General features: G+C 40.2%; 2 protein-coding genes across 4 annotated transcripts; one reads left to right on the forward strand and one right to left on the reverse strand.

Moving 5' to 3' along the window:
- Positions 1-1389: 1389 nt before the first annotated feature.
- On the reverse strand, positions 1390-14112 carry kif7 (kinesin family member 7). Of its 2 annotated transcripts, none has more exons than XM_020661047.3 (20): positions 14042-14112; positions 11439-11823; positions 11062-11259; positions 10561-10960; positions 10113-10460; positions 9559-9751; positions 9292-9459; positions 9030-9188; positions 8118-8254; positions 7885-8006; positions 7171-7326; positions 6861-7066; positions 6466-6663; positions 5859-5984; positions 5486-5662; positions 5196-5411; positions 4750-4956; positions 4376-4574; positions 3962-4123; positions 1390-2088 (listed from the first exon to the last, which is right to left on the reverse strand). In XM_020661047.3, exons 2-20 carry the CDS (start codon positions 11767-11769, stop codon positions 1697-1699), a joined length of 4095 nt encoding a protein of 1364 aa, XP_020516703.2. In that variant the 5' UTR covers positions 11770-11823; positions 14042-14112; the 3' UTR covers positions 1390-1696. The 2 variants fall into 2 exon arrangements, with proteins under 2 accessions (XP_020516703.2, XP_020516700.2); XM_020661044.3 differs by having other exon boundaries at positions 13807-14107.
- A 97-nt stretch (positions 14113-14209) lies between these two features.
- LOC110005940 (arylamine N-acetyltransferase, pineal gland isozyme NAT-10) lies at positions 14210-20811 on the forward strand. 2 transcript variants are annotated; one of them, XM_020661212.3, is made up of 3 exons: positions 14210-14344; positions 17953-18128; positions 18268-20811. In XM_020661212.3, the coding sequence occupies exon 3, from the start codon at positions 18273-18275 to the stop codon at positions 19143-19145; it is 873 nt and encodes a 290-aa protein (XP_020516868.1). In that variant the 5' UTR covers positions 14210-14344; positions 17953-18128; positions 18268-18272; the 3' UTR covers positions 19146-20811. The 2 variants fall into 2 exon arrangements, with proteins under 2 accessions (XP_020516868.1, XP_020516874.1); XM_020661218.3 differs by having other exon boundaries at positions 14214-14344; positions 18017-18128.
- The last annotated feature ends 187 nt before the right edge of the window (positions 20812-20998 follow it).

A 20998-nucleotide genomic window follows, 5' to 3' on the forward strand; every position in this document is an offset into this window, starting at 1 on the left:
TGATTGTTTATTTGATATAGATTAAAAACTCTGAGAGCACTTGTTTCTGCAGTCTCTTGTGTCTCTGGAAGCTTGTTCACTAATGGCTAAAGCTAATCTTCTCACTGTTGGTATACTGCTGTTGAATGGAGATTAAAAATAACAGATACATCATTATTATGTTGTTTTCAGAGATGATATAATCCAGTTTAAGCAGTGCATGACCTCATCAGGAGATTTCCTAAAACCAGCCCGAAAATTGAGCTGAATCCTGTTTCAGAAACGCATGTTACACTCTTCTATTCATCATCTCCTAAATACTGACTCCATCGGGCCAGTTTTTGGAGCTGGTACGACAAAAACAGATTTTGGATAAGCAATAAGATCCATTAAGATAATAGCTTATGACATTAATAATTTTTTCCCTTCTTCTATATATCTGTATATCACTGAATCAGTTGCAAAATGTATGTTTGCACACTCCAATCTGTTGCTTTTAGGCTTTAATTTCCTCTCAACATGGTATTTTATAAAAGAGGGGAGAGAGGTTTTGAAGAAGTTATTGTCCAGAAATAAATAAACTGTTATTTGTCCCTCATAGACCAGTTAAGTCCAGATATATTATTATTACTTTTGGAGTCTCATGTGAAATACTAAGGATATAGCGCCCTCTGCTGCTCAAATGGAGTCTATCCTCCCATCGTGCAAAGCCCTTCATTTCTGTGCTCCACTGCAAGGAAAATGTCTGTTACAGAAAAAAAAAGTTTGATAGGGATTTAACTTTTCTACTTAAATGCAACAAAGCAGATATATTTCACTATTTTCATTAGACAAAGAACCAGGGTTATGTTGAAGAGACAAATGGAGGGAAAGATTGATGGTAGGAAATGAGGCTTAAATGTAAAGATTTGGTCAGTCCTATTATTATAAACATACTTAAAGCTCTTATAACTTGTGGACTCTGGGGATGTGAACAAGTATTAGTATGAGTTCAGTGAGTTAGCTGTGAGCTGCAGGTCAAGTCGTTTGCAGGCATTTGTTTAGATGTTGACAAATTTACCAAAACGTGTGCTACATTACCTTTTATAAGTACCTGTTATCTGTATACTAATGAAGGTATATACGGTTATCACTGGACAAGTTTAAAATAGGAAAAAAGTAAAAACCTCATGATCGGTCAAGTTACACCTTGCCTTCATTAATCCGACATTTCACAGCAGCTTTCATGCCTCATGTATACCATCCATCACGATAAGGTCCAACATGCCCATCGATTTGAAAAGGATTAAAGAGGAAAGAAAATCATTTCCTTTTTATTGCCTCAGGAGTTGTTAAAGAAATTCAAGCGTTTACAATGTTTTTCTGAAAAACCACCTCTACTTGAATATTAACAGCAACACAAGTCGGATGAATATGAAATGAAACAATTCTTTTTAATAAAAAAAACACTGTAGAAACACTGTTAAACACTACATGATTAGAGAGCTAGAGAACCTCATTTTGTATTGATATCTGTCTTGGTGGGTAACGCCACATACCGACTGAATACTGTTTGAAATGGACAAATAAACCTGACCTAATTAAAAGTGCTTCATGTAAAAATCCATGGGTGTCCTTTTTTTTCTCATAAAAAACATTATATACAAGTACAAAAACAAGCTAAAAGTGGAGAAAAAAACTTGAATGAACGCTTCAAAGTAAAATAACAAATGTACTTTCACACAGGGTTCTTCCGCACATCAATCAGGGCAGTGTTTGAAGTCAGTGGTCCGACGTTGAGGCTGGAGCGGCGGGACTCACGTCGAGACTTCACAGCAGGCAGTGACGTTGTCCCACCGTAGGACCCCCCAGTTTGAACTACACGGTTTACATGAACATCACCTGCTGCTTGAAGCCACAGCTCCTCCATGACAGCAGGTTCCTCTGTTGGCAGAGAGGAGCGTCTCCACGTGGATGGGAGAGGGGTGTTCACTAGTTCACGCATTTCCTCCCTGGATCTGGGAGGTTTGTCAGGCGTCCCTGACCTCCTCCCTCCTCCAAGGCTGTCCTCAGAGCAGCGAGTCAGCTTCTCCATGCTGCTGATCCCTGCTGGTTTATCTTCAGATGCAACTGGAAGACAACATGACTTTTATTTAACATTGAAATAGGAAGCCAGATGTCCAGGTATCTGTGTGTTAATGAGGGAGCAGGAAGACCCAGGGCAAAGGGAAGTAAATGTAATGCCTGGTAATCTCTCCTCGCTGGCAAAACTTCTCTCTCAGTCCCTCTCTTAAGTCCCTTTAATAAATAAACTCCAGAAAAAATGTCTTAGCCATTTCCAGACTTTTTACCAAACAATCACTTTGGACCTCATTCAAACATCTTCTAAAGATTTTTCTTTAAAGGTTCCTAAGAAACCTTAGGTTTTGTTCTTAAACAGCGGCATTGTTCACTCCTGTGTTCTTAAATGAATAAATTCCATGTTCTCTCAAAGTAAAGTTTAGGCATATTTTCCTAATAAGCACAGAAAAAAACGGCCCATTTAAGCACACATAAGGCAAGGAGAGAGCAGGGCTGTTTGCACACGGCACAAACACAGAACTCGCATTGGATCGAAAAGAGACGCCGAGAGACGTTAGGAATGCCCAAATCAAAATCTTCAAACATTTGGGTACTGGGCGCCAATTTACAATTACTGATGTAGTGTATGAAGAGTGTCATAATTCTATGTTATTTAGTAGTAACATTACTGGATACAAAATATACACAAACAAACACATCAGATTATATCCCTGGCTCAGACAGCGCTGCCATCAGAAACAATGTTTATCATGCTGTAATCAGAAAAGGGCGACACCAGATGAAGACAAAATAGTTCAATCCAGTGAAAAAAATAACTGGCAACAAAAGAGAGACACCAGCCATATGTCATACTTTTCTAAATGAATATGATTTGAAGGAAGGCTACATTTACTTTCTATGCTCTAAAAAGATGAAACAAATGTCATTTAATTTAATTTAATTTAATTTAATTTAATTTAATTTAATTTAATTTAAAAAAATCTTACCTAGGTTAATATTCATAATTTAATTTTTCTTTATTTTTGTTAAAGATTTATTTTTGGGCTTTTTGTGCCTTTAATGGAGAGATAGGACAGTGGATAGAGTTGGAAATCAGGGAGAGAGAGTTGGGAATGACATGCGGGAAAGGAGCCACAGGCTGGACGCAAACCTGGGCCGCCCACTTGGAAGGCTATAGCCTCCATACATAATACATAATTTAATATTTTGTAGTTGCATTTTTCAGATAAGATCAAACAATGCATGATTGAAATAAAAGTTGTTCATAATGAAATCATCTTATTTAGCAATAAAAAATGCTCAGTTCAGAAAAACACAATAACATATTATTTGGCACATCAGCACTCAAATGTGCTTAAGAGTGCTCTGGAGAGTAGGTGTGTTCTTAGCTGAGAACAACAAAGTGGTGAATGTCAGAATCTTCTTCAAACTGTGTCAGTGGGTTTTAAGAACTTCTTCAGAACGGTTGGTGAATGAAGCCCTTTATCATTTGGTACTTTTAAGTTCAGAGAGCAAATCAAATCTTTGTGTTATATTGCTACAGTGAGTAATGAAAGTAAGATTATTCTGTTTACTAATTATGAAGTTATCTTTTTCCATCTTGTTCATAATAAAAGTGTTCATAGATGTGTTTTTATTTTTAACTGAGTATATTTGGGCTTTGAACTAAATAGAAATAATTATTCTTTTCAGCTCTAATGTGCTGTGGTTATCTCACATTAGGTAAACATCCTCCCCTCTTTTTCAGCATTCTGTGTTGTTTCTTGAAGATGTGATTTTCAAGAAAGACACTTTCTGGGGCAAAAATCAAAGCATAGCTTTTTAACATGCCCTTCTGAAGAGACCTGGTTGCAACATGTAAATAAAAGAATCATAATCATAGATATAAAAACAAAAAGTTTTGATCTGAATATAGATTTACCTTTAGTCTGCTCCTTCAGCTGGCTGGCTGAACCACAGACCTCCCTCAGTCTGTTGCTTAGCTCCAGATTTGCTGCCTTGTAGTGGTTCAGCTCCTTACTGAGGTTACAAATCCACACCTCAAACTGCCGCTGCCTTCCTGCCAGACCCTCGTCAATTTGCTCTGAGTGGACAGGAGGACACAAACACATTACAGCGTGCTTCAACTTAAAAGGCTTATTTTCAAAATAATGTTGTAAAAAACATGAAGTTAAAAGGATATGCTTTAAAATGATACATTTTCATATAAATGTTCTTATTATCCTCAAGTTAAAACCACTTAAATTGTAGCTGTAAACCATGAATGACCCCTATGTACACCAATGAGTGTGGGGTGTTACTTTGTTATTTCGTAATAAGTCCATGTGATTAGCACCTCTACACTGCTGCAGCAAGAGCTGAACGCTCCTCTCATGTTCCCTCTGCTGTTGTGTGAGCCGGCGATCTGTGTCGAGTTGTGTGCGATCAAGGGCGTTCTCCAACCACTGCACCAGCTTCTGCTGCTCATCCAGCTGCATCTCCAGCTCAGCCAGAGCGAGCTGTAGCTTCCGTTCTTCCTCACGCAGAGACACCACCTACAGGACAGTGCACAGTGCCAATCTTCAGTGAAACATCTGTGATTTAGATATAAAGAGCATTCACACTGCCAAGCTTTCCTGCTGCTATAACTTAGACAAATCTCTGATACTTATTTTCTGTAGTTTAACCAAGTAGTTACAGTTTGATTCTTAAGTTAAGCATTGCACTGACCTTGTCAAAGTACTTGCACAGCAGAGCTCTGGTCTCAGAGGCAGACAGGTAACTGAGTTTAGCCATTAGGTTCATCTCCCACTGAGAGAGCATACTGGCAGAAGCTCTCAGCTGTCTCTGTCTCTGAGTGATGGCCTCATTCTTGTACTCGATGGCCGCATCAAGAGCCTCGATCGCCTCGTCGAATTGGAAAAGTGTTCGCTCCTCCTAAAAATATCCAAGAACAGATTCAAACGCAAACAGGTTAAAGAATTTCAAGAGAGGACTTGAAAAATACTCTGAAGGTTGTTATCATTGTCATCTGGGGGATTTAATCTCAGAACAGTAATATTTCTGCTAATTTGAGATATTTGCCATGAAATACAAAAAAACAAGCAAGTCTGTCAGTGCTTTAAAAACACAAAAAACACATCCTGCCTATTGTCGTCTTCAGAGTAATATCTGACCTCAGGTGAGAGCAGGTTTCCCTGCCGCAGCTTATCGTCCAGCTCCACTCTCTGTTTCAGCAGGGAATCTTTCTCCTGACGCAGGTTGGAGATCTCCTGGCGAATCTGTTGTGAGTCTTGAGCACTGCCACTGCGCAGCAGACCGTTCCTCTCACTGAGCTCTTGCTCAAGTGACTCTATACGTCCTGTCAGCATCACCAGGTCTTTACTCAGGGCCTGGAGGGGAAATGAAGACATTAGTATTTGATACACTCCTACACTCGAGTTCATGTATTAGTTTTTGATAATACCTGACTGGAGCGTAGCCTCTTGGTCTCCAGTCCGCTGCGTTCCTGTAGCAGGGCTTCTTTCTTGGCCAGTATTTCCTCTCGTTTAGTCAGCTCTCCTTCCAGATCTTCCAGCCCTTTCCTCTGCTCCAGCACCCGCTCCATTTCCTCATCCAGCCAACGTTTCTGCTCCTCAATCTTCTGCTCACACAGAGTTGAGACAAAAGTACCAGAAAACATAAAAAATAGAGAAAGACAAACGTAGTGAGGCTGCAGCTAAGTGACAACAAGGCAATACAACACCTTACAAAAATGACTAAATCTTCCATGGTTTGAAGGCAGTTTGTTTCTATGAATTATAGGTGGAAATATTTTATCCTTGAGATCCTCGTCCCACCTGTTGCTCTTCCAATGAGATGACAGAACCGTTACTGCCGCTACGTCTTTGCCTCTGGAAGGCAGCAATCTCCTCCGTCTTTATTTTCAGGATCTTTTGCTGCTGCTCATTCTTTATCTCAAGTTCCTGCAGATTGGGGGTGGAGGACAAGGATAAATGGTCAGTTGATCAAGTGAAATACCAACATAGAGCAGAATTATCTCCACTTCGCAAAAATAAATAGAATTGGCTCTTATAGAATATCGCAATATTTTTCGTTTAAATCATTGCCAAAGATTTTTACTTTTGATCAGTATCAGGAACATCCCTTCAAGAAGGGCAAAGGACTTGAAGAGTCAATAGTTGCTTATGAAAGATTAAGACTGACTTTTTCTATTATGAAAAATCAAACTGACTATTTGTAACAAACTGCTTGAGCTTGAATTCAATAATTTATTGTTGACTTTTATATGATGAACACAATTCAAGCAGAATTGAATGATGTCTTTGCTTCAATATTCTTTTAGCTGAGACTTTTGTGACTTTAGCAGTATAGTTTATAGTTCTATCATGAAGTATTTTTAGGCATACTGTATTGCTGCCACCCTGCTGTATTGTGCTGAGGTACCTTGACTCTGTGAGTTCTACGCTGCATCTCGGTCTCCAGACGCCGCTTCTGCTGGCTCTCCTGCCGCAGACGCCTCTGCAGCTGCTCCTGCTGCTGCCTCATACTCTGAACACTTCTCTCCAGCTCCAACACACGACGTTCACTCTGCGCTGGAAGGTTAGCCAGGCGAGCGGTGTCCCTCTGACGCTGACTAAGAACCTAATTTTAAAAAACATACATCCATTTTAGAGTTTTCAAGATGAAAAAAAACTTTGTTAAGACATCAAGTAAGAACAAATGTGAAATAATATTTATTCAGCGTAAAAGTATTATTTCAGATGCCACATAAATCAGCATCACTTTTTCTCCTGGTGTCTGTATAATGAGGCAGGAATACAGAGGTGTGACAGTCTAACCTGAACTTTGCTCTGAGCAGCAGCTATCTTCCTGCGACACTCCTGTGCTCTGGTCTTGTCCGAGGCGCTGATCTCTCTCTCTTGCCTCTCCAGATCCTGCAGCTGTCGCTGGGCTTCTTGTAGCTCCTGTCGAGCCTGTGTAGCTTCACTCTCCAGAGCGGTGATCTTATGGCTGTACTGCTTGTTTAGGGCCTGAGCATCTTTCCCTGAAGAAAGAAATCCCCCAAAAATTGGTTTACAAAAACAGAGAAGAAATCCTGCTTCTTGAAAAGATGCAGTGAGGGAAGGATAACTAGACTAACTCTGCTACCTGTTTTGACTAGCTCTTTGATGAGTTCTTCCTTCATGCGGATAGTGACCGACAGCTCCCTGATCTTCTGCTGTGCCTGATGAAGTCCCCACTCAGTAACACCTTCAAAACTTTTCAGACTTTCCCGCACGGATGTTTCACAGGTGCTGGCATTGGCTGCACGGAGGTTAAAAAGAGCACACGAGACGTTAATAAGCAAGTGGACAACACCCAAACAAACCGCCAAAGTTCAAAGCCCCCATGTTTGACCTTCCTAAAACCAAAAACCTTGTTGCATTCCTGGTTTTGCTCTCACCCTGGACATGTTCATAAACCGGAAAAAACAATCCTTGTATATGTTTGTTTTCTAAAATTAGATCCAAAGAGTTTTCTGTGTGAACAAAAATAATCCAGAGTTTCTCAAACCTGGAAACATGCTCTGTTCACCAGAGGAATGCTGGCGTAAACCAAGCAAACAAACCTCTATTTTATATAACAGCAGAAGGTGAGTTTGACAAAAGAAAATCACAGCCTATATCTCATATCACTTATTCTATAAATGAGAATAACAGTGTCAATGTTTCTTAATGTGTGAACCTGCAAAAAAGCAAAAAAAGAATGTATTTAATTACATAGATCTTTTTTTTAAACTTTGTTTCTAAGCCAACACTTACCAGTAAATCCTAATTTAATCTAGTTCTAACATGTGGGAGCACATCAGTTTGTTCAACTTACATGCTTTCCTGGCTAAGCAGGGGTGCTGCTCTAGATCAGGCAGATGAGACATGAGGCCTCTACCAGAAGCTGTTAGTCCTCCTGACATCATGTCCCTCCTGCTCCAAGTCAGGTTGTCCTGCCTGTAAATAATAATAATAATTATCACACATATTTTAAATAAAACATTAACAAATGTATGTAATTGATAGGTCAGTGCTGTGTACAGGATTGATTTTATAAACACCAGGTACCTGCGCCTCTCCCGGCTGAGATTTAAATGACCTCCCTCTTCTTCTCTGTCCTGTGTTTCTGCTCCTCCAAGGACGCCGTGCTCCTCATAGAAGCCTCCATTCTGATCGCAAGGCCCAAGATAGCCAACGGGACTGACCTATAACCACACATATTAAAACTCAGAGCTGAACTTAACTTAGTAATAATTCATTAATGTTTCTATAAATATATATTAAGATATTTTAGTTTACATTTTTCCTTTATTGGATAGGACAGCTGAAGAGAGACAGGAAATGTTGGGAGGAGAGAGAGTGGGGCGATGACATGTAGCAAAGTGCCGAGGTTGGAGTTGAAGGACTATAAGGACTACAGCTTACATACATGGGGCACACGACATAACTGCTAGGCTATCCTGCTGCACCCCATATATTTATATATTTTAAGAGCACATTCACCCATTTTATTATTTATTTCACACTGCCTTTAGTCTTTGTACATAAGCCATTATAATATTGCCATCTAGACCAGCTCTGTTCTTCTATGACTGTACTTAATTGTATGTTTTTATTTTCACAATCTAATGTTTCACATGCAAATAAAGCCCCTCTGAAATGAAAGAATAAGATTAACTCGGCAATGCTCAGGAAGTGATCTGGCACTTCTGCAGCTCCCAGACCAACTTCGAGATTTGGTCCATACCAGGACTTGAACCGGCGACCCTCCGGTTCCCAACCCAAGTCCCTACAGACTGAGCTACTGCCAACTGAATTGATATTATAGATAACATTCTGATGCATGACCTGTTCAGGTGGTTGTGCTTGTTCTTTTGCAATACTGGACTCTGCAATATGACTTAATGCTAGTCCCATAAGACACAACCTTAATTTACAATATCTTTATTTGATTTTAAATACATAACAGACTCTTGTTACCTGTCTGTGTGTGCCTCCATTCTGACTGTGTTGCATGGAGCCCATGGGTGCTGTGTGTGGTCTCAGTCTCAAGTTGAGCCCAAGGCCCATCATTCCCGGAGCAGACACATGACACTGCAGCTCTGCTATCAAGTCCTGTTGCTCTTGCAGCTTATCACTCTGAAGAAAAACACAGGAGGAAAGCAATCACATGTCATGCAAGGGTGGGACAGTATTGTTTTTCTAATCTTGAAACACTTTGGTTGCGATTGCTGCATCTCACCTGCTGCTTGTATTGCTCCATAGCATCTTCAAGGGCAGCCAAGAAGTCTGTGTTCTCTCTCTCCAATCGCTGGATCTGTGCTTGAAGCTGGACACTACTATCGTCTTTGTCTCCATCTTTCTCACTGACATGCACATGGCTCCACCTTTCCTCCGCAGCCTCTGGATCCTGGGTGACACAAAACGCAAAATACTTTCATAAACACAATCCCAAAATTTCCCTGACAACTTTCTAGATCTTGTTTTTTTGAGTATTAGAGAGACTCACCTGGTTTCTCACAGAAGGCCTCCCTCTCCTTAAAGCGCCGCTGTCCTCGGTAGAGCTGTTCTCGATGCCGCTGTCGGGTCCTGAAGCTGTTGTCAGTCCGCTCCGTTCCTCCTCCACCGAGCACAGCCACTCCTTCACTCTCAGACTCTGTTCTGCAGTCAGAGCCCCTTCACTCTGCAGCTCCCGCAGCAACCTGGGACGTATCAGTAAGAGGAAACTTAAGGTATATATAAATAGTTGCTCCATTGAATCAGTACAGAAGCCCGTGGCCCATTTTCACGCGATAATTCTGGTTGTTTTCTCGAGAGATCTTGGCTACTTTATCTCGTGATCTCGAGATGACAAAGCTTGATCACATAGACAAAATGTGATATCCCTTTTTGTGATTTTATAAAATGATGCACATGGCACCAATAGCTTGCACATAGATTCAAATAAGAACCCCTAATGAATATACACAGTCATATTTAATGTAGCTAGTTGTGGTAAAATCAATTCTAGCTCCCTCACAGCACATTTAAAAATCCTGCTTGGTTTACCCAACGTGCTCTTACCTGTAAGCAGTGTCGGTGCACGTCCTGTAGTGGGCGCTCTGTGCCTGCAGTCTGCTGATCTCTCCCTCTCCCAGTCGAGGTCTCCTGTTTGGATCAGCGTGAGAAATGATGCGGGTCTCTGAGCGCTGGCGGTTCTCAAGGGCCCTACGGAGGGCATTGATTTGTTGCTCCAGCCCTTCTACCCGATCTGGCTCACGCTTACAGTTGACTGTCGCCCGGTTCTGGATGTTTCTGGCCCTCGTCGCATAGTTGAGCGTATTCAGACTCTCATCGAAGTCCGAGGAGGATGGGCTGATGCAGGCAATCATGAGTGTTTTTGAATTTCCTCCTAAAGAGTCTTTAAGGATCCTGGAAAACACAAATTCAATAATTAATCCAAACTGATATTTCTCATTTATTGATCGACTGGTTTGTTCAAGTATATTTTTGACTTGACTATAAAATATACCTTGTGATTTTAGAATCTCTGTATGGTATATGAGAGCCTTTCCTCTTGGGATCCCCGAGTGCCCCAATAACATTTCCCAGAGCCAGTAGACCGCTGTTAATCTGAATGCTCTCCTTCAGTCTCTCTCCAGTGTTCCCCGTCCTTAAGATACGCTCTGACCCTGCCAGGTCCACAAAGTGGAACTTGGAAGATAACATTTGTGGTCCAGAGCTCGTGGCTGTCCCATAAAGCCGAGAGCTTCCCCGACGCTGGTCCATGTACACAGTGAAAATGGTGTGTGACCTGCTGGAGTTTGGATTCATCTGGGTTGCACCAGTGTGCCTGGCTGTGTTCCCTGACTCCAGTAAACTCAACACCTCATCAAGACCCTCCACCTCGCACTCCTTTACGCCAAACAAAACTAAGAAGTAGCACAAAAAAAATCAGATATACACAAATTAAATGATGCCTAACATTTCATATCACAGACGCAAAGCATAAATAAGGCTGCTAATTCCATACTTATGTTGCCTTTATCCTCCCTGATGTGGATGTCTTTACTGGCTGTTTCCACCTCCAGGAGGTCCTTGAACTCCTCCTTGTAGACCTCCAGATAGGAGACTCGGACAGAGAAGTCTGAGAGGTCATTTTCATCGAGCAGCCTGAAGATATCTGCGACAGCCCTGGGGATGATTCCGTGCTCCTCGTCTCTAAAGGAACCTTTGAAAACAAATAACACAATTAAAAACTCACACACGCAACTGGCCTTTTTGCATTCAAACTCTATGAGCATGGTGTGTACAGTGAAAGATAACACTAAGGCTTACAGCAAGAACTAACTGATTACAACTAAAGTTCAAGAAAAGAAAGTCAAAGAATATATAAAACACATGACTTACAAATGTTTGCTTCCCCAATGGTGTAAGTCTTGCCTGAGCCAGTCTGTCCATATGCAAAGACTGTGGCATTGAAACCTTGAAAGAAGGCGTCTATAAGCGGCAGCACAGACACCGAGTAGACCTCGTCTTGACAGCAGGTTTCCTCAAATAGGTAGTCACAAAGAAAGTGTCGGTCATGCCCCAAGGTAACACGGCACAGCTGTGAGTCCACGGTGATACAGCTCTCATGGCAGTGGAGGAGCTCTTTAGGCAGTAGGGGACGCACTCGTACAGCTACTTGCACCGCAGAAAAATCCCCTCTGGCTTGGCCACTGGGCACTTTGGGAGACATTGCTGGTGCACTGTTTCTGTGTTCTTCTGCTATGAGTGGATCATGTTTGGACCGCTGGAGTAGAAAGAAAAAATCATTCAGCAAAAGATTCTGTTTATGTCGACGGCTGAAGGACAAGCGAGACCACTTTGTAGAAGCCTTTAACTGAAAGCTACAGCAGAAGGTTAAGGTAAAAAATATATTCAAGCAATGTATGCTACAAAATAACTAGAAAGGAATGTCTGACTTTGGCCAAACAAAATAGAAATACCTGATAAATTATGTGGTTTTTTTTCCCATCACATTCATGTAATAAATTTGCCATAATTTCAACTTGCTCATTCACTTACCAGCAATGGTTAAATAAAGCGGTTGATTATATGAAGTAACTCATATGGCAATTTGAAAGAGCTAGTGTCTGAACTACATTTAGAATTCGGCATGGGTTTTACACATTTGAATATTAGCTAGTTAACACTTGTTTATATAATACTCTGTTTATATGATAATACAAAGATCTCTGAGTAATGACAGGTTTGTATTGTTGAACTCAAAACTCAAAATGTCTCACCTTTGCCTATCACAATTAAGCAAGATAAACTTTAAAGGTTTTTTTCGATCCATATTTGGACTAGAGCAATTAAATGCAATTTCATCGTTATTTTGATATGATATATATTTTTAAATGTACTATTTATTGAGAATGTGATTTGCTTTCTCACTAAGCATGTGCAGATTTTATCTTTGGATGGAGGCTTGAGTTGTCAAACTCAAAAAAGGGTGATGCTGTCATGCCGCTTGATGCAGGCAGTTCAGGATTAACAAACCATGTGCCACCCTCAGCGCAATTGGTGCCAATTTATTTAGTGTTGAAAAAAATATAGACGTAAAAACAGTCTGTCATAGCTTATATGCACATCTCCCTTTTTAAATGTAACTCCATATCTTTATCGCAATATTGACCATTATCTCACATATCATATTTCTCTGATATCACGCAGGCATAATTTAGAATGAAGCAAAATTGCCAATAATTTCCTCTCTTGTGACTGATTACTGCTGATTAACAGGAGCAGCAGACTCGCTGTAACAGTGCATGTGTGAATGTTGATATGTGAATACATTTACATATCCTGGAGCCCCTTTATATCATAAACCTCGCAATTAGAAGAAATGACAAATACATACGCCTACATGATTCGCACATTTGACTTTTCTGTTTTGAGATTATTTACAGAGGTGGCAATGCATTTATCTCAAGCACAATGGTTTTTGCAAATATACAAACATCTGTTTTAGATCTAACAATAAAAAAGGCTTCAGTATTGACATCTAAATTAAACGATGAGTTTGACAACAGGATGGTAAAATATTTCAACCTATTCGATCAACATAAAAGCAGCTCGCTTCATCTTTCCATCATGATAAATAATAGCTTGCAACCTTAAAAACCTTGTTTTAGTCCTTAAAGATAACTCCTACAGCATTATGACATATTTGTTGAAGGGTGTTGTACCATATAGGAAGCAAGTTTTGATAATAGTATGATTACATTTTTTAACCTTCAGGGAAATGATCATCACATATCAAAATCACTTAATAAATAATACTCGCATTACAACATCAACATGAATTACACCACTGTATGTCTGTGGATAACATTCAGAAACATTATTAATACATATATTTAATAATGACCCTTAAGATAGTAGCTCAATTGGAACATGTTTAATTGTGTGTGAAGAAATAAAAGCGCACTTTATTAAAGAAAATCACAAACTGCACAAGTTTTTGGATGCTTGCAAAGAAACTCGTGAAGTTATGTCAATCTTATTCTTTAATTCTTGAGGCATCTTGTCTGTGCTTGAGTAAAACAGCCACCCTCATCCTTTAAAAAAAACACTTTTAAACACTTTAAATTGACCATGTTAGCAACAAGGCGTTAGCTAGCCACCCTCACCGCTGTTTAACAGAGTAAAAGTATTCAGGTAACTTTACTCTTATCCCGTAGAAAACATTCACATTTCTTAAAACTTGTATAAAAAGAGGTTTACTGACTTCCACACGCCAGCCTGGTCGCCTGTTTCCAATAAAACTTTGGCTAAGCTAAGGTTAGCCCCTTAGCCATCTGCAGTCGGGACAACAAAATCAAAACATGAGGATGAGGTTTGATGTCGGTGTCCAGGAGAGATAACTCATGTCCCAGTAACAAAGTGCTAACTTTACATAAAGTCGAATCGCATGCAATGACTGGTCGGATTATCTTATCACTTTAAAGTGGAAAATAACGTACTTTAATGTAGCAGAAGTTACACCGCGGATTCGGAGTAAATCTGAAGTGATTTTGGAGTATGGAAGCTGAGGAGCAGTCCGGGAGGGGGCGGGGCCATGAAAAACTTTGAGACACAACCATTGGACACAACCCTCCGACTCCAACATGTGGGAGGAGTCTACTGCAGGACGTACGGTGCGTTCACGGATTTCTGAAAAACGAATCACGTTAACGCCTGTTCAAATCGAAACAACAACTCTGAAACTGGGGGAAAGGCTGGGTTATATTTATCAACATAGCGGGCGAAAAGTGTTTTGTTTAACGGTAAGAAACTCTTTGTTAATTCACATATTGCACGTGAACTTGAGTATTGAGTACATTAGTTGTTGTCGACATAAAGGGACCTAGAGTAGCCTAGGCTACTTATTCTTTTAACTTCAGTAGGTATTTAACCATCAAAACAAGTCAGGTACGTTTGCTTAAAGTAATATTTTAGAATATGTTCGCATTCAACCTTGATTAAAAGTCGGGAAATGTTAAATGTTCACTTCCACATCTCGGAGCACATGAACGTAACAGTAAACCGCTGAGAAACCTCTTCCTGAGACCACTGTAGTGGGCATTGTAGCCTACATGGGGTTCTTATCTCTTGTGCTATACATGTCACTCTATTGAGTTAATTTCATCTTTAAATAGAACTAGAGTTTTAAAATGACATGAAATGGTTTCGGCCTGTGGCCTTGCTAAGTGCATTTCAAAGATCTTTTAAAAATGGCTGCCAAACACATTTTATGGAAGGATGAAAGATAAGCATGATTTTCATAACTAAAATGTTTTTGGATGTTACATTTTGATTTTTTTTTAAGTAAGTTACCATCTTAGCAACATTTGAATGCATTTTTAGAACTGAGTTTATTTATTGTAATAAAAACACAATTTATTTGTACTGATGTTTGTGTCACGTCTGATTAGTGGACAGCTCTAGGCAGAAAAGATTCATTACAGAATCACTGAGGAAGACGCAGACATGAGTCTGTCAAAATCTATTATATTTACAGTCTATGGTCAAAAGGTGAGAGTCAGGACTTCTGGTTGGAACACCGTCATGATGGCCGAATAGGGAAAGAGCTCCCGACTAGTGATGGGAAGTTCTGCTCTTTTGGCTCTTTCGACTCCCAAAGGTCTCTTAATTTAGGATCTTTTGTAGCCTCAACTTTGCAAAAATGAATGGTTTGTGTGTTGAAAACCCTTTTGTGTGCATTTATTCTGTTACAAAAGCATTCTTACTCTTGTTTAATATTTTAATCAAACTTTTTAATTGCACAAATACACAAATGCAAATACAAAAGAAATACAAAAAGCTGCAAACAAGTCCACAGAACAGAACCAGAACTCTTTAATAAAACATTATGAATGTCCTCAGTGCAGGTTGGCCTTGCGAAAAATTAGATGCCTCAGCTTGGATGGGCTGATGCGATTCCTTCTTTCTGTAAGTATCTGCCCTGTTTTTGAGAAGATTCTCTCGGAAGGAAAAGATGTTGCCACAATACACAGTCTCCCCTCCATCACCTTCACCAGGTGTGGGAAGACTGGGGCCTTGGCCTGCCACCAGCTCAGTGTAAGCTAAGTAAGCTGCGGTTGGAGAAATGGCCGACTTGGAGCTGATTCTGCAAGAATTGAAAGAGTTTTGACAAGAGAGAAAAGAACAACTAGAGAAAATTGAAGAAGAAATTCTGAAAGTGAACACCAGAATAAGAAGTCCTGACGGAGATGCTAACGCTACACAGGTGGCTAGAGGACAAGCTAACGGACTTGGAGGGAAAGAGCACACCGTTCAGCGGGGCCACTGCCGCCAGATGACGCCCACGCCACGCTCCATCATAGCAAAGTTTTTAAGCTTCAAAACGAAGGAGACACTGCTCCGCAAGGCCTGGCAAGGGATGGGGTTCACCTAGCAAGATAAACAAATGAATCTGGATCACGACTATCCACCTATAATCCTCAAAAGGCGAAGAGAATACGCAGAGGTCTGCAAGGTACTGAAAGAAAACCAAGTTCAATTCCAGACCCTCTTCCCAGCCAGGCTGCGGGTAATATATAAGGACGGCACCAAAATCTACGACACCATAGAGGAGGCAACAGCAGACCTGTCGAGCAGAGGCTACACCGTCAATATCATCAAACTTCCGGAGATGCTGATGGAGCAGATATGGCGGCTGACGTGGAGGAAAGCCGGTAGGCAAGCGGGGAAAAGGCGCATTCAACGCCGGGCGAGAATCAAGCTACAAGGAGAAGCTCCGAGCCTTCAGGAGATCTTCACCAGCACCTTCTGTGACCTAATGGATCTTATTCCTTTGGACCCACCACTTGTTGCGTTTCTCTGTCCCTTCTCTACCTCTCTTTGAGCCCGGGGACGGGTGAGTTGCTAGACATCGCTCCTTACAGTGATACAACTGTAAAATCGGTAGAAACCTGTTAGACTTTTAAGAGGTTCGTTCGGGTTACACTTTTTTTCTTTTGCTGCTGCCATCGCTCATAAGGGCCCTTTTCACCTGTCACAGGAGAAAGGTTCCCCCTTAGAGCCTCCTCTACGAGGCTCAGTAGGGTTAGGCTTATAGACCCCTACATTGGGAATCATACTGACAATTCTTTTCTTAATTGAAGGGTCTTGTATTTAATCCTGGCCCTTTTCCCTTGCCATATATATCTTGATATTAACCTGTCCCATTCTGAAAACTGTTTAGGAGGTATTTTGACTGGTAGGCACTGAAAAAGGTAGAGCATTCATGGAAGAACATTGATCCTGACCAAATTAATCCTAGAACTTAAGCTCAAAAAAGGAATAACATTCCATCTTTGTATGTCTGACTTTAGCCTTGAGTTTAAAGGAACATAATTAATATCAAATATTTTGGAAAAGTCCCTCGGCAAAGCGACTCCCAAATATTTGATGTAATCTGCTTCCCATTTCCATTTATATAAATTCCTAAGCTCAATTGGAGGGTCATAATTGAGTGTTAATACCTGGGTTTTATTAATGTTAATTTTGTATCCAGAAAATAAACCATATTCCTTCAGCATTTCCATTAATAGTGGAAGTGTCTGTGTGGGTTGAGTTAAAGTTATCAATAAATCAAAAGAAAAAAAGAGCTAATTTTTGCTCCCCAGATGACATTGGTACCCCTATGATGTCAGACCTCTGCCTAATCCACCGGCTCAGGGGTTCTATGGCGAAGAGGAGTGGCAATGCACAGCAACCTTGTCTTGTTCCCCTTTCCAGAACGAATGAGTTGGTTAAATCGCCATTAATCTTGATTTTGGCGGTTGGTTTATCGTACAGAGCTGCAAATGTGTCAATTATGGTTGTATGTAAGCCAAATTTTGCTAGTACTTTATATGTCCATGCAAGGGAGTTGCATCCTAAATGATTAATTACAGTGTCTTTGTTGGCTCTTCTCACAATTGTCCTGTAACCTACATTTAGTCCCCTTATTTTCCTCTGTGATGCCTTAATATCCATTGATATGAATTCAGAAAAAGAAAATGTTGTCTGATGTTTTTCTTCTTAGCTTATCAGAGAAGCTGATGATACATAATTTCACATCTTGTGATTCACAGTGTTTTATAGTCCTAACTATCCATTACTGTAACTCGTTCATCTCTTTTGTCCTTTTCAAAGATTGTGTGTGCCTGTTAAAAAAAAAAAAAAAACTGTGTTACAATAAAACATTCAGCAAAAAGTTGCAGGCTTTTTTTTGTAAATCAAGCAAACAATCAAACTATTTTTGGGCTGAAACAGAGACCAGAATCAATACAGAAATCTGTCAACATTTGACCTCTGAAAAGATCACAATAAACTAACAAGAGAATATGTGTGATGTATTAAATATGTTTAGTTTCTCATCTTCTGTTCCCTGTACTTTGTGCCACAGAAAAGAAGTACATCTAGTACTGATTAACCAGTGGGCTCCCGTCTGCTTTTATTTCCTGAAAAAGCACACCTCCTTTGTTCTGAGTTACCTTGGATGAGCTTGCATAACTATTCCTGCTGAGACTTTGGCTTGACAAGTTACTGCCTCCTCAAAATACATTATCTACTCAAGACAAGGTAAAGTTAAACAATTTGAATGTTTAATTTGAGAAATTGTATCTTAAGCTTTAAGTATGTAAAGTGTCAACATATTGGACATCTGCTGATTAACATGTAGATGGAACTATACATTTATGCAAAATGTTTTATTTTATAGGCAAGATGAATTTGGAGGAATACTTCAAAAGAATCGGTTTCCATGGCTCATTTGAAAAGCCAGATCTTGCAACTCTGAAGTTGATCCACAAACAACACACCATGTCGGTGCCATTTGAAAACCTCAACATTCACTGTGGTGAGAGGATCGTCTTGGACCTGGAGGTTATCTTTGAAAAGATAGTGAGGAACGACCGTGGGGGTTGGTGCATGGAGAACAACTTCCTGTTTGGCTGGGTGCTGAGAGAAATGGGCTATGAAACTTTCACCTGTGGCTCCAGAGTTTTCAGCAGTGTCCTCAATGACTTTCAGACGATTGAATCTCATCTCATCCACATTGTCACTATCATGGGAAAGAGGTATTTAGCAGATGTAAGCTTTGGGGTGTCTTCCCAAATATGGGAGCCCCTGGAGCTTGTTTCTGGGAAGGACCAACCTCAACCACCGGGTGTGTTTTGTCTTAAAGAAAAGGGGGACTTTTGGGTGCTAGAGAAGACTGCTAGAAAGCCAGAGGTTCTCAATCCGGCCTTTGCTAAATCAAATCTGGTAAACAAGAAGGATGTGCATCTGATCTATGGCTTTGAACTGGTGCCTCGGGACATAGATACTTTCTTTGAGGCCAACAACAGTCTCCAGACAAACCCTGATTCATTGTTCACCAATAAATCCATATGCTCTTTGCAAACTCCAACAGGATTCAGAGTCCTTGTTGGTTGGACGTACAGTGAGGTCACCTTCAAACCTGAGAAAGGTGTTGATATCTTTAACATGAGAGACATAACAGATGACGAGATTGAGCCAATTCTTCAGCAAAAGTTCAACATAAAACTGCTGAACAGACTGCAGCCTGCTAACAAAAAGGCATCCTACACACTCTGAAAATAATCTCTGATAATGAGTAGAGACATACAAATAAACACCTCCCAACATGTATCATGCCATTTCAATAATAGAATCCATTTTGTTTGCAGATTAAGAGTTGGGAGGTAAGCAAGAACGTTTTAATCAGAGTCCAAGATGAACAAAGAACAAGGATTTCAAAATGTAGTCTGACTTTCACTGGATTCCAAGTTAGAGAAAATAAGATGGCTGTAATACGATTGGACTTGCTGGACCTAATTAACAATGTTGCAGCTGCATTTTGAATCATTTGTAAACTGTTGAGGGAGGACTTCTTGAGGCAGGTGAAAAGGGAATTGCAGTAGTCAAGCCAGGAAGGTATAAAAGTATGTAATGAGAATCTCTATCACAGCTTGGCAGACAACAAATTACAAAAAAAAAAAAATCAAGTTTATTTTGTTCATGTTCGACAGACACAAATCAGTCTTAAGTTTAATATTGTTAGTGACGTGCAATGATAAAAATGTAATTTTAACTAACATTTTTATGAACTATTACATAATGTTGTTTAATGAACCATTACCTTAAAGGGATACTTCACCTGTTGAAACATGAATCTGTATTGACATTGGGTCATATATGTAGTAGAATTGTGAAATAAATTTTGAAGTTGGTGCCTTCTTGGCCGAGAAAAGGCAGAAAGTGTCTTTTTGGCTCATGTGGATGAAAGACATCAAATCCCAGAATGCACAGCACCGCAGGCCACTCCCACTAAGGTCCTCGATTTCAGAATCAGAATCAGAAATACTTTATTAATCCCAGAGGGAAATTTGATTGTTACAGTTTCTCCAAAATATACAATATAGCAGTAGAAATATAGTAATAAAAACATTTACAGACATATTTACTTCAACACGTAAGGCCATTTCCTCAACAAAGTCCGAGATTTCTTCCAGAATTTATTCAATTGATTGATTGATGGAAATTCCTGGCAGAAAACAGACTCTATGTCTGTGTCCATACAGACAGTGAGAGCACCGAGACTACCAGTCGGCCCCAGCTCGAGCCGGCCCGGGCTCCTCGTCCTCTCCACCGCCGACAGGCAAGCCTTATGTCTCGGCTGCTGAGCTGGCAGTGGCCGGCGGTGGCCAGCAATATAGCCGCGAGACGGTTGCTGCCGACAGGCCGGTCTTATATTATATATATATAGCCGTCTCTATATTTATATTTTTTCGCCATTATCAGCTTTCTCCATAGAGCCTGTTAGCATAGCTTCCAAGCAATATGGCGGACGTTTCGATTCTGGGAGTGAGTTCCCACCCACTGATCTGTGATTGGTCTGTAGCTTCAGTGGTCGAAAATATGAGGAACTAGCGTTGTAGTTTCACACCGCTAACCGCAACAGCTTCCAGTGACGCAATATGACGATATTTGAGTCACTGGAAGCTCCTTTTCAGACTCAGAAATACAGAACTTTCCAGTCTCGGGGGGAAAAATGAGGGCTGGATGCAAAATACTACCAGTTTACTACTGATGCAATGCTTAATGCAAAGGGGTGAAGTATCCCTTTAAAATTACTAACCATTATTTGACATATTAAATATTCATGTGATTCATTTAAGTAAATAGCCTATGGTTATAATCAATCTGTATCAGATAATCCTAAATAAATGTATCCACAATAAAGATAAATATGTTCAATGAGCGTTGCATTGCCTCTTTTTTATTTTAATAAAATAAGTGTTGTGTCATGGAAAATACATTGTAAGGACTGTAAGTGTTGCATACGAAGATTATAATTACAGGAACTGACGTTTTGAAATGCAAAAGGATCTTAACACTTGGGGAAACTGCCTTCATGGATTTTTACAGTCAATGGTCCGGACTAATTA

The sequence above is a fragment of the Labrus bergylta genome, chromosome 3 (genome assembly GCF_963930695.1).
Source record: "Labrus bergylta chromosome 3, fLabBer1.1, whole genome shotgun sequence".
Classification (NCBI taxonomy): domain Eukaryota; kingdom Metazoa; phylum Chordata; class Actinopteri; order Labriformes; family Labridae; genus Labrus; species Labrus bergylta.

Excerpts from the sequence above, each read along its gene's own strand:
- kif7 (XM_020661047.3), bottom strand. The coding sequence starts at position 11,769 with ATGTCTCCCAAAGTGCCCAGTGGCCAAGCCAGAGGGGATTTTTCTGCG. Across the intron at positions 10,461-10,560 it reads AGAGATTCTAAAATCACAAG|GATCCTTAAAGACTCTTTAG; the intron begins GTATATTTTATA and ends TGTGTTTTCCAG. Across the intron at positions 4,575-4,749 it reads TGTGCAAGTACTTTGACAAG|GTGGTGTCTCTGCGTGAGGA; the intron begins GTCAGTGCAATG and ends ACTGTCCTGTAG.
- LOC110005940 (XM_020661212.3), top strand. The coding sequence starts at position 18,273 with ATGAATTTGGAGGAATACTTCAAAAGAATCGGTTTCCATGGCTCATTT.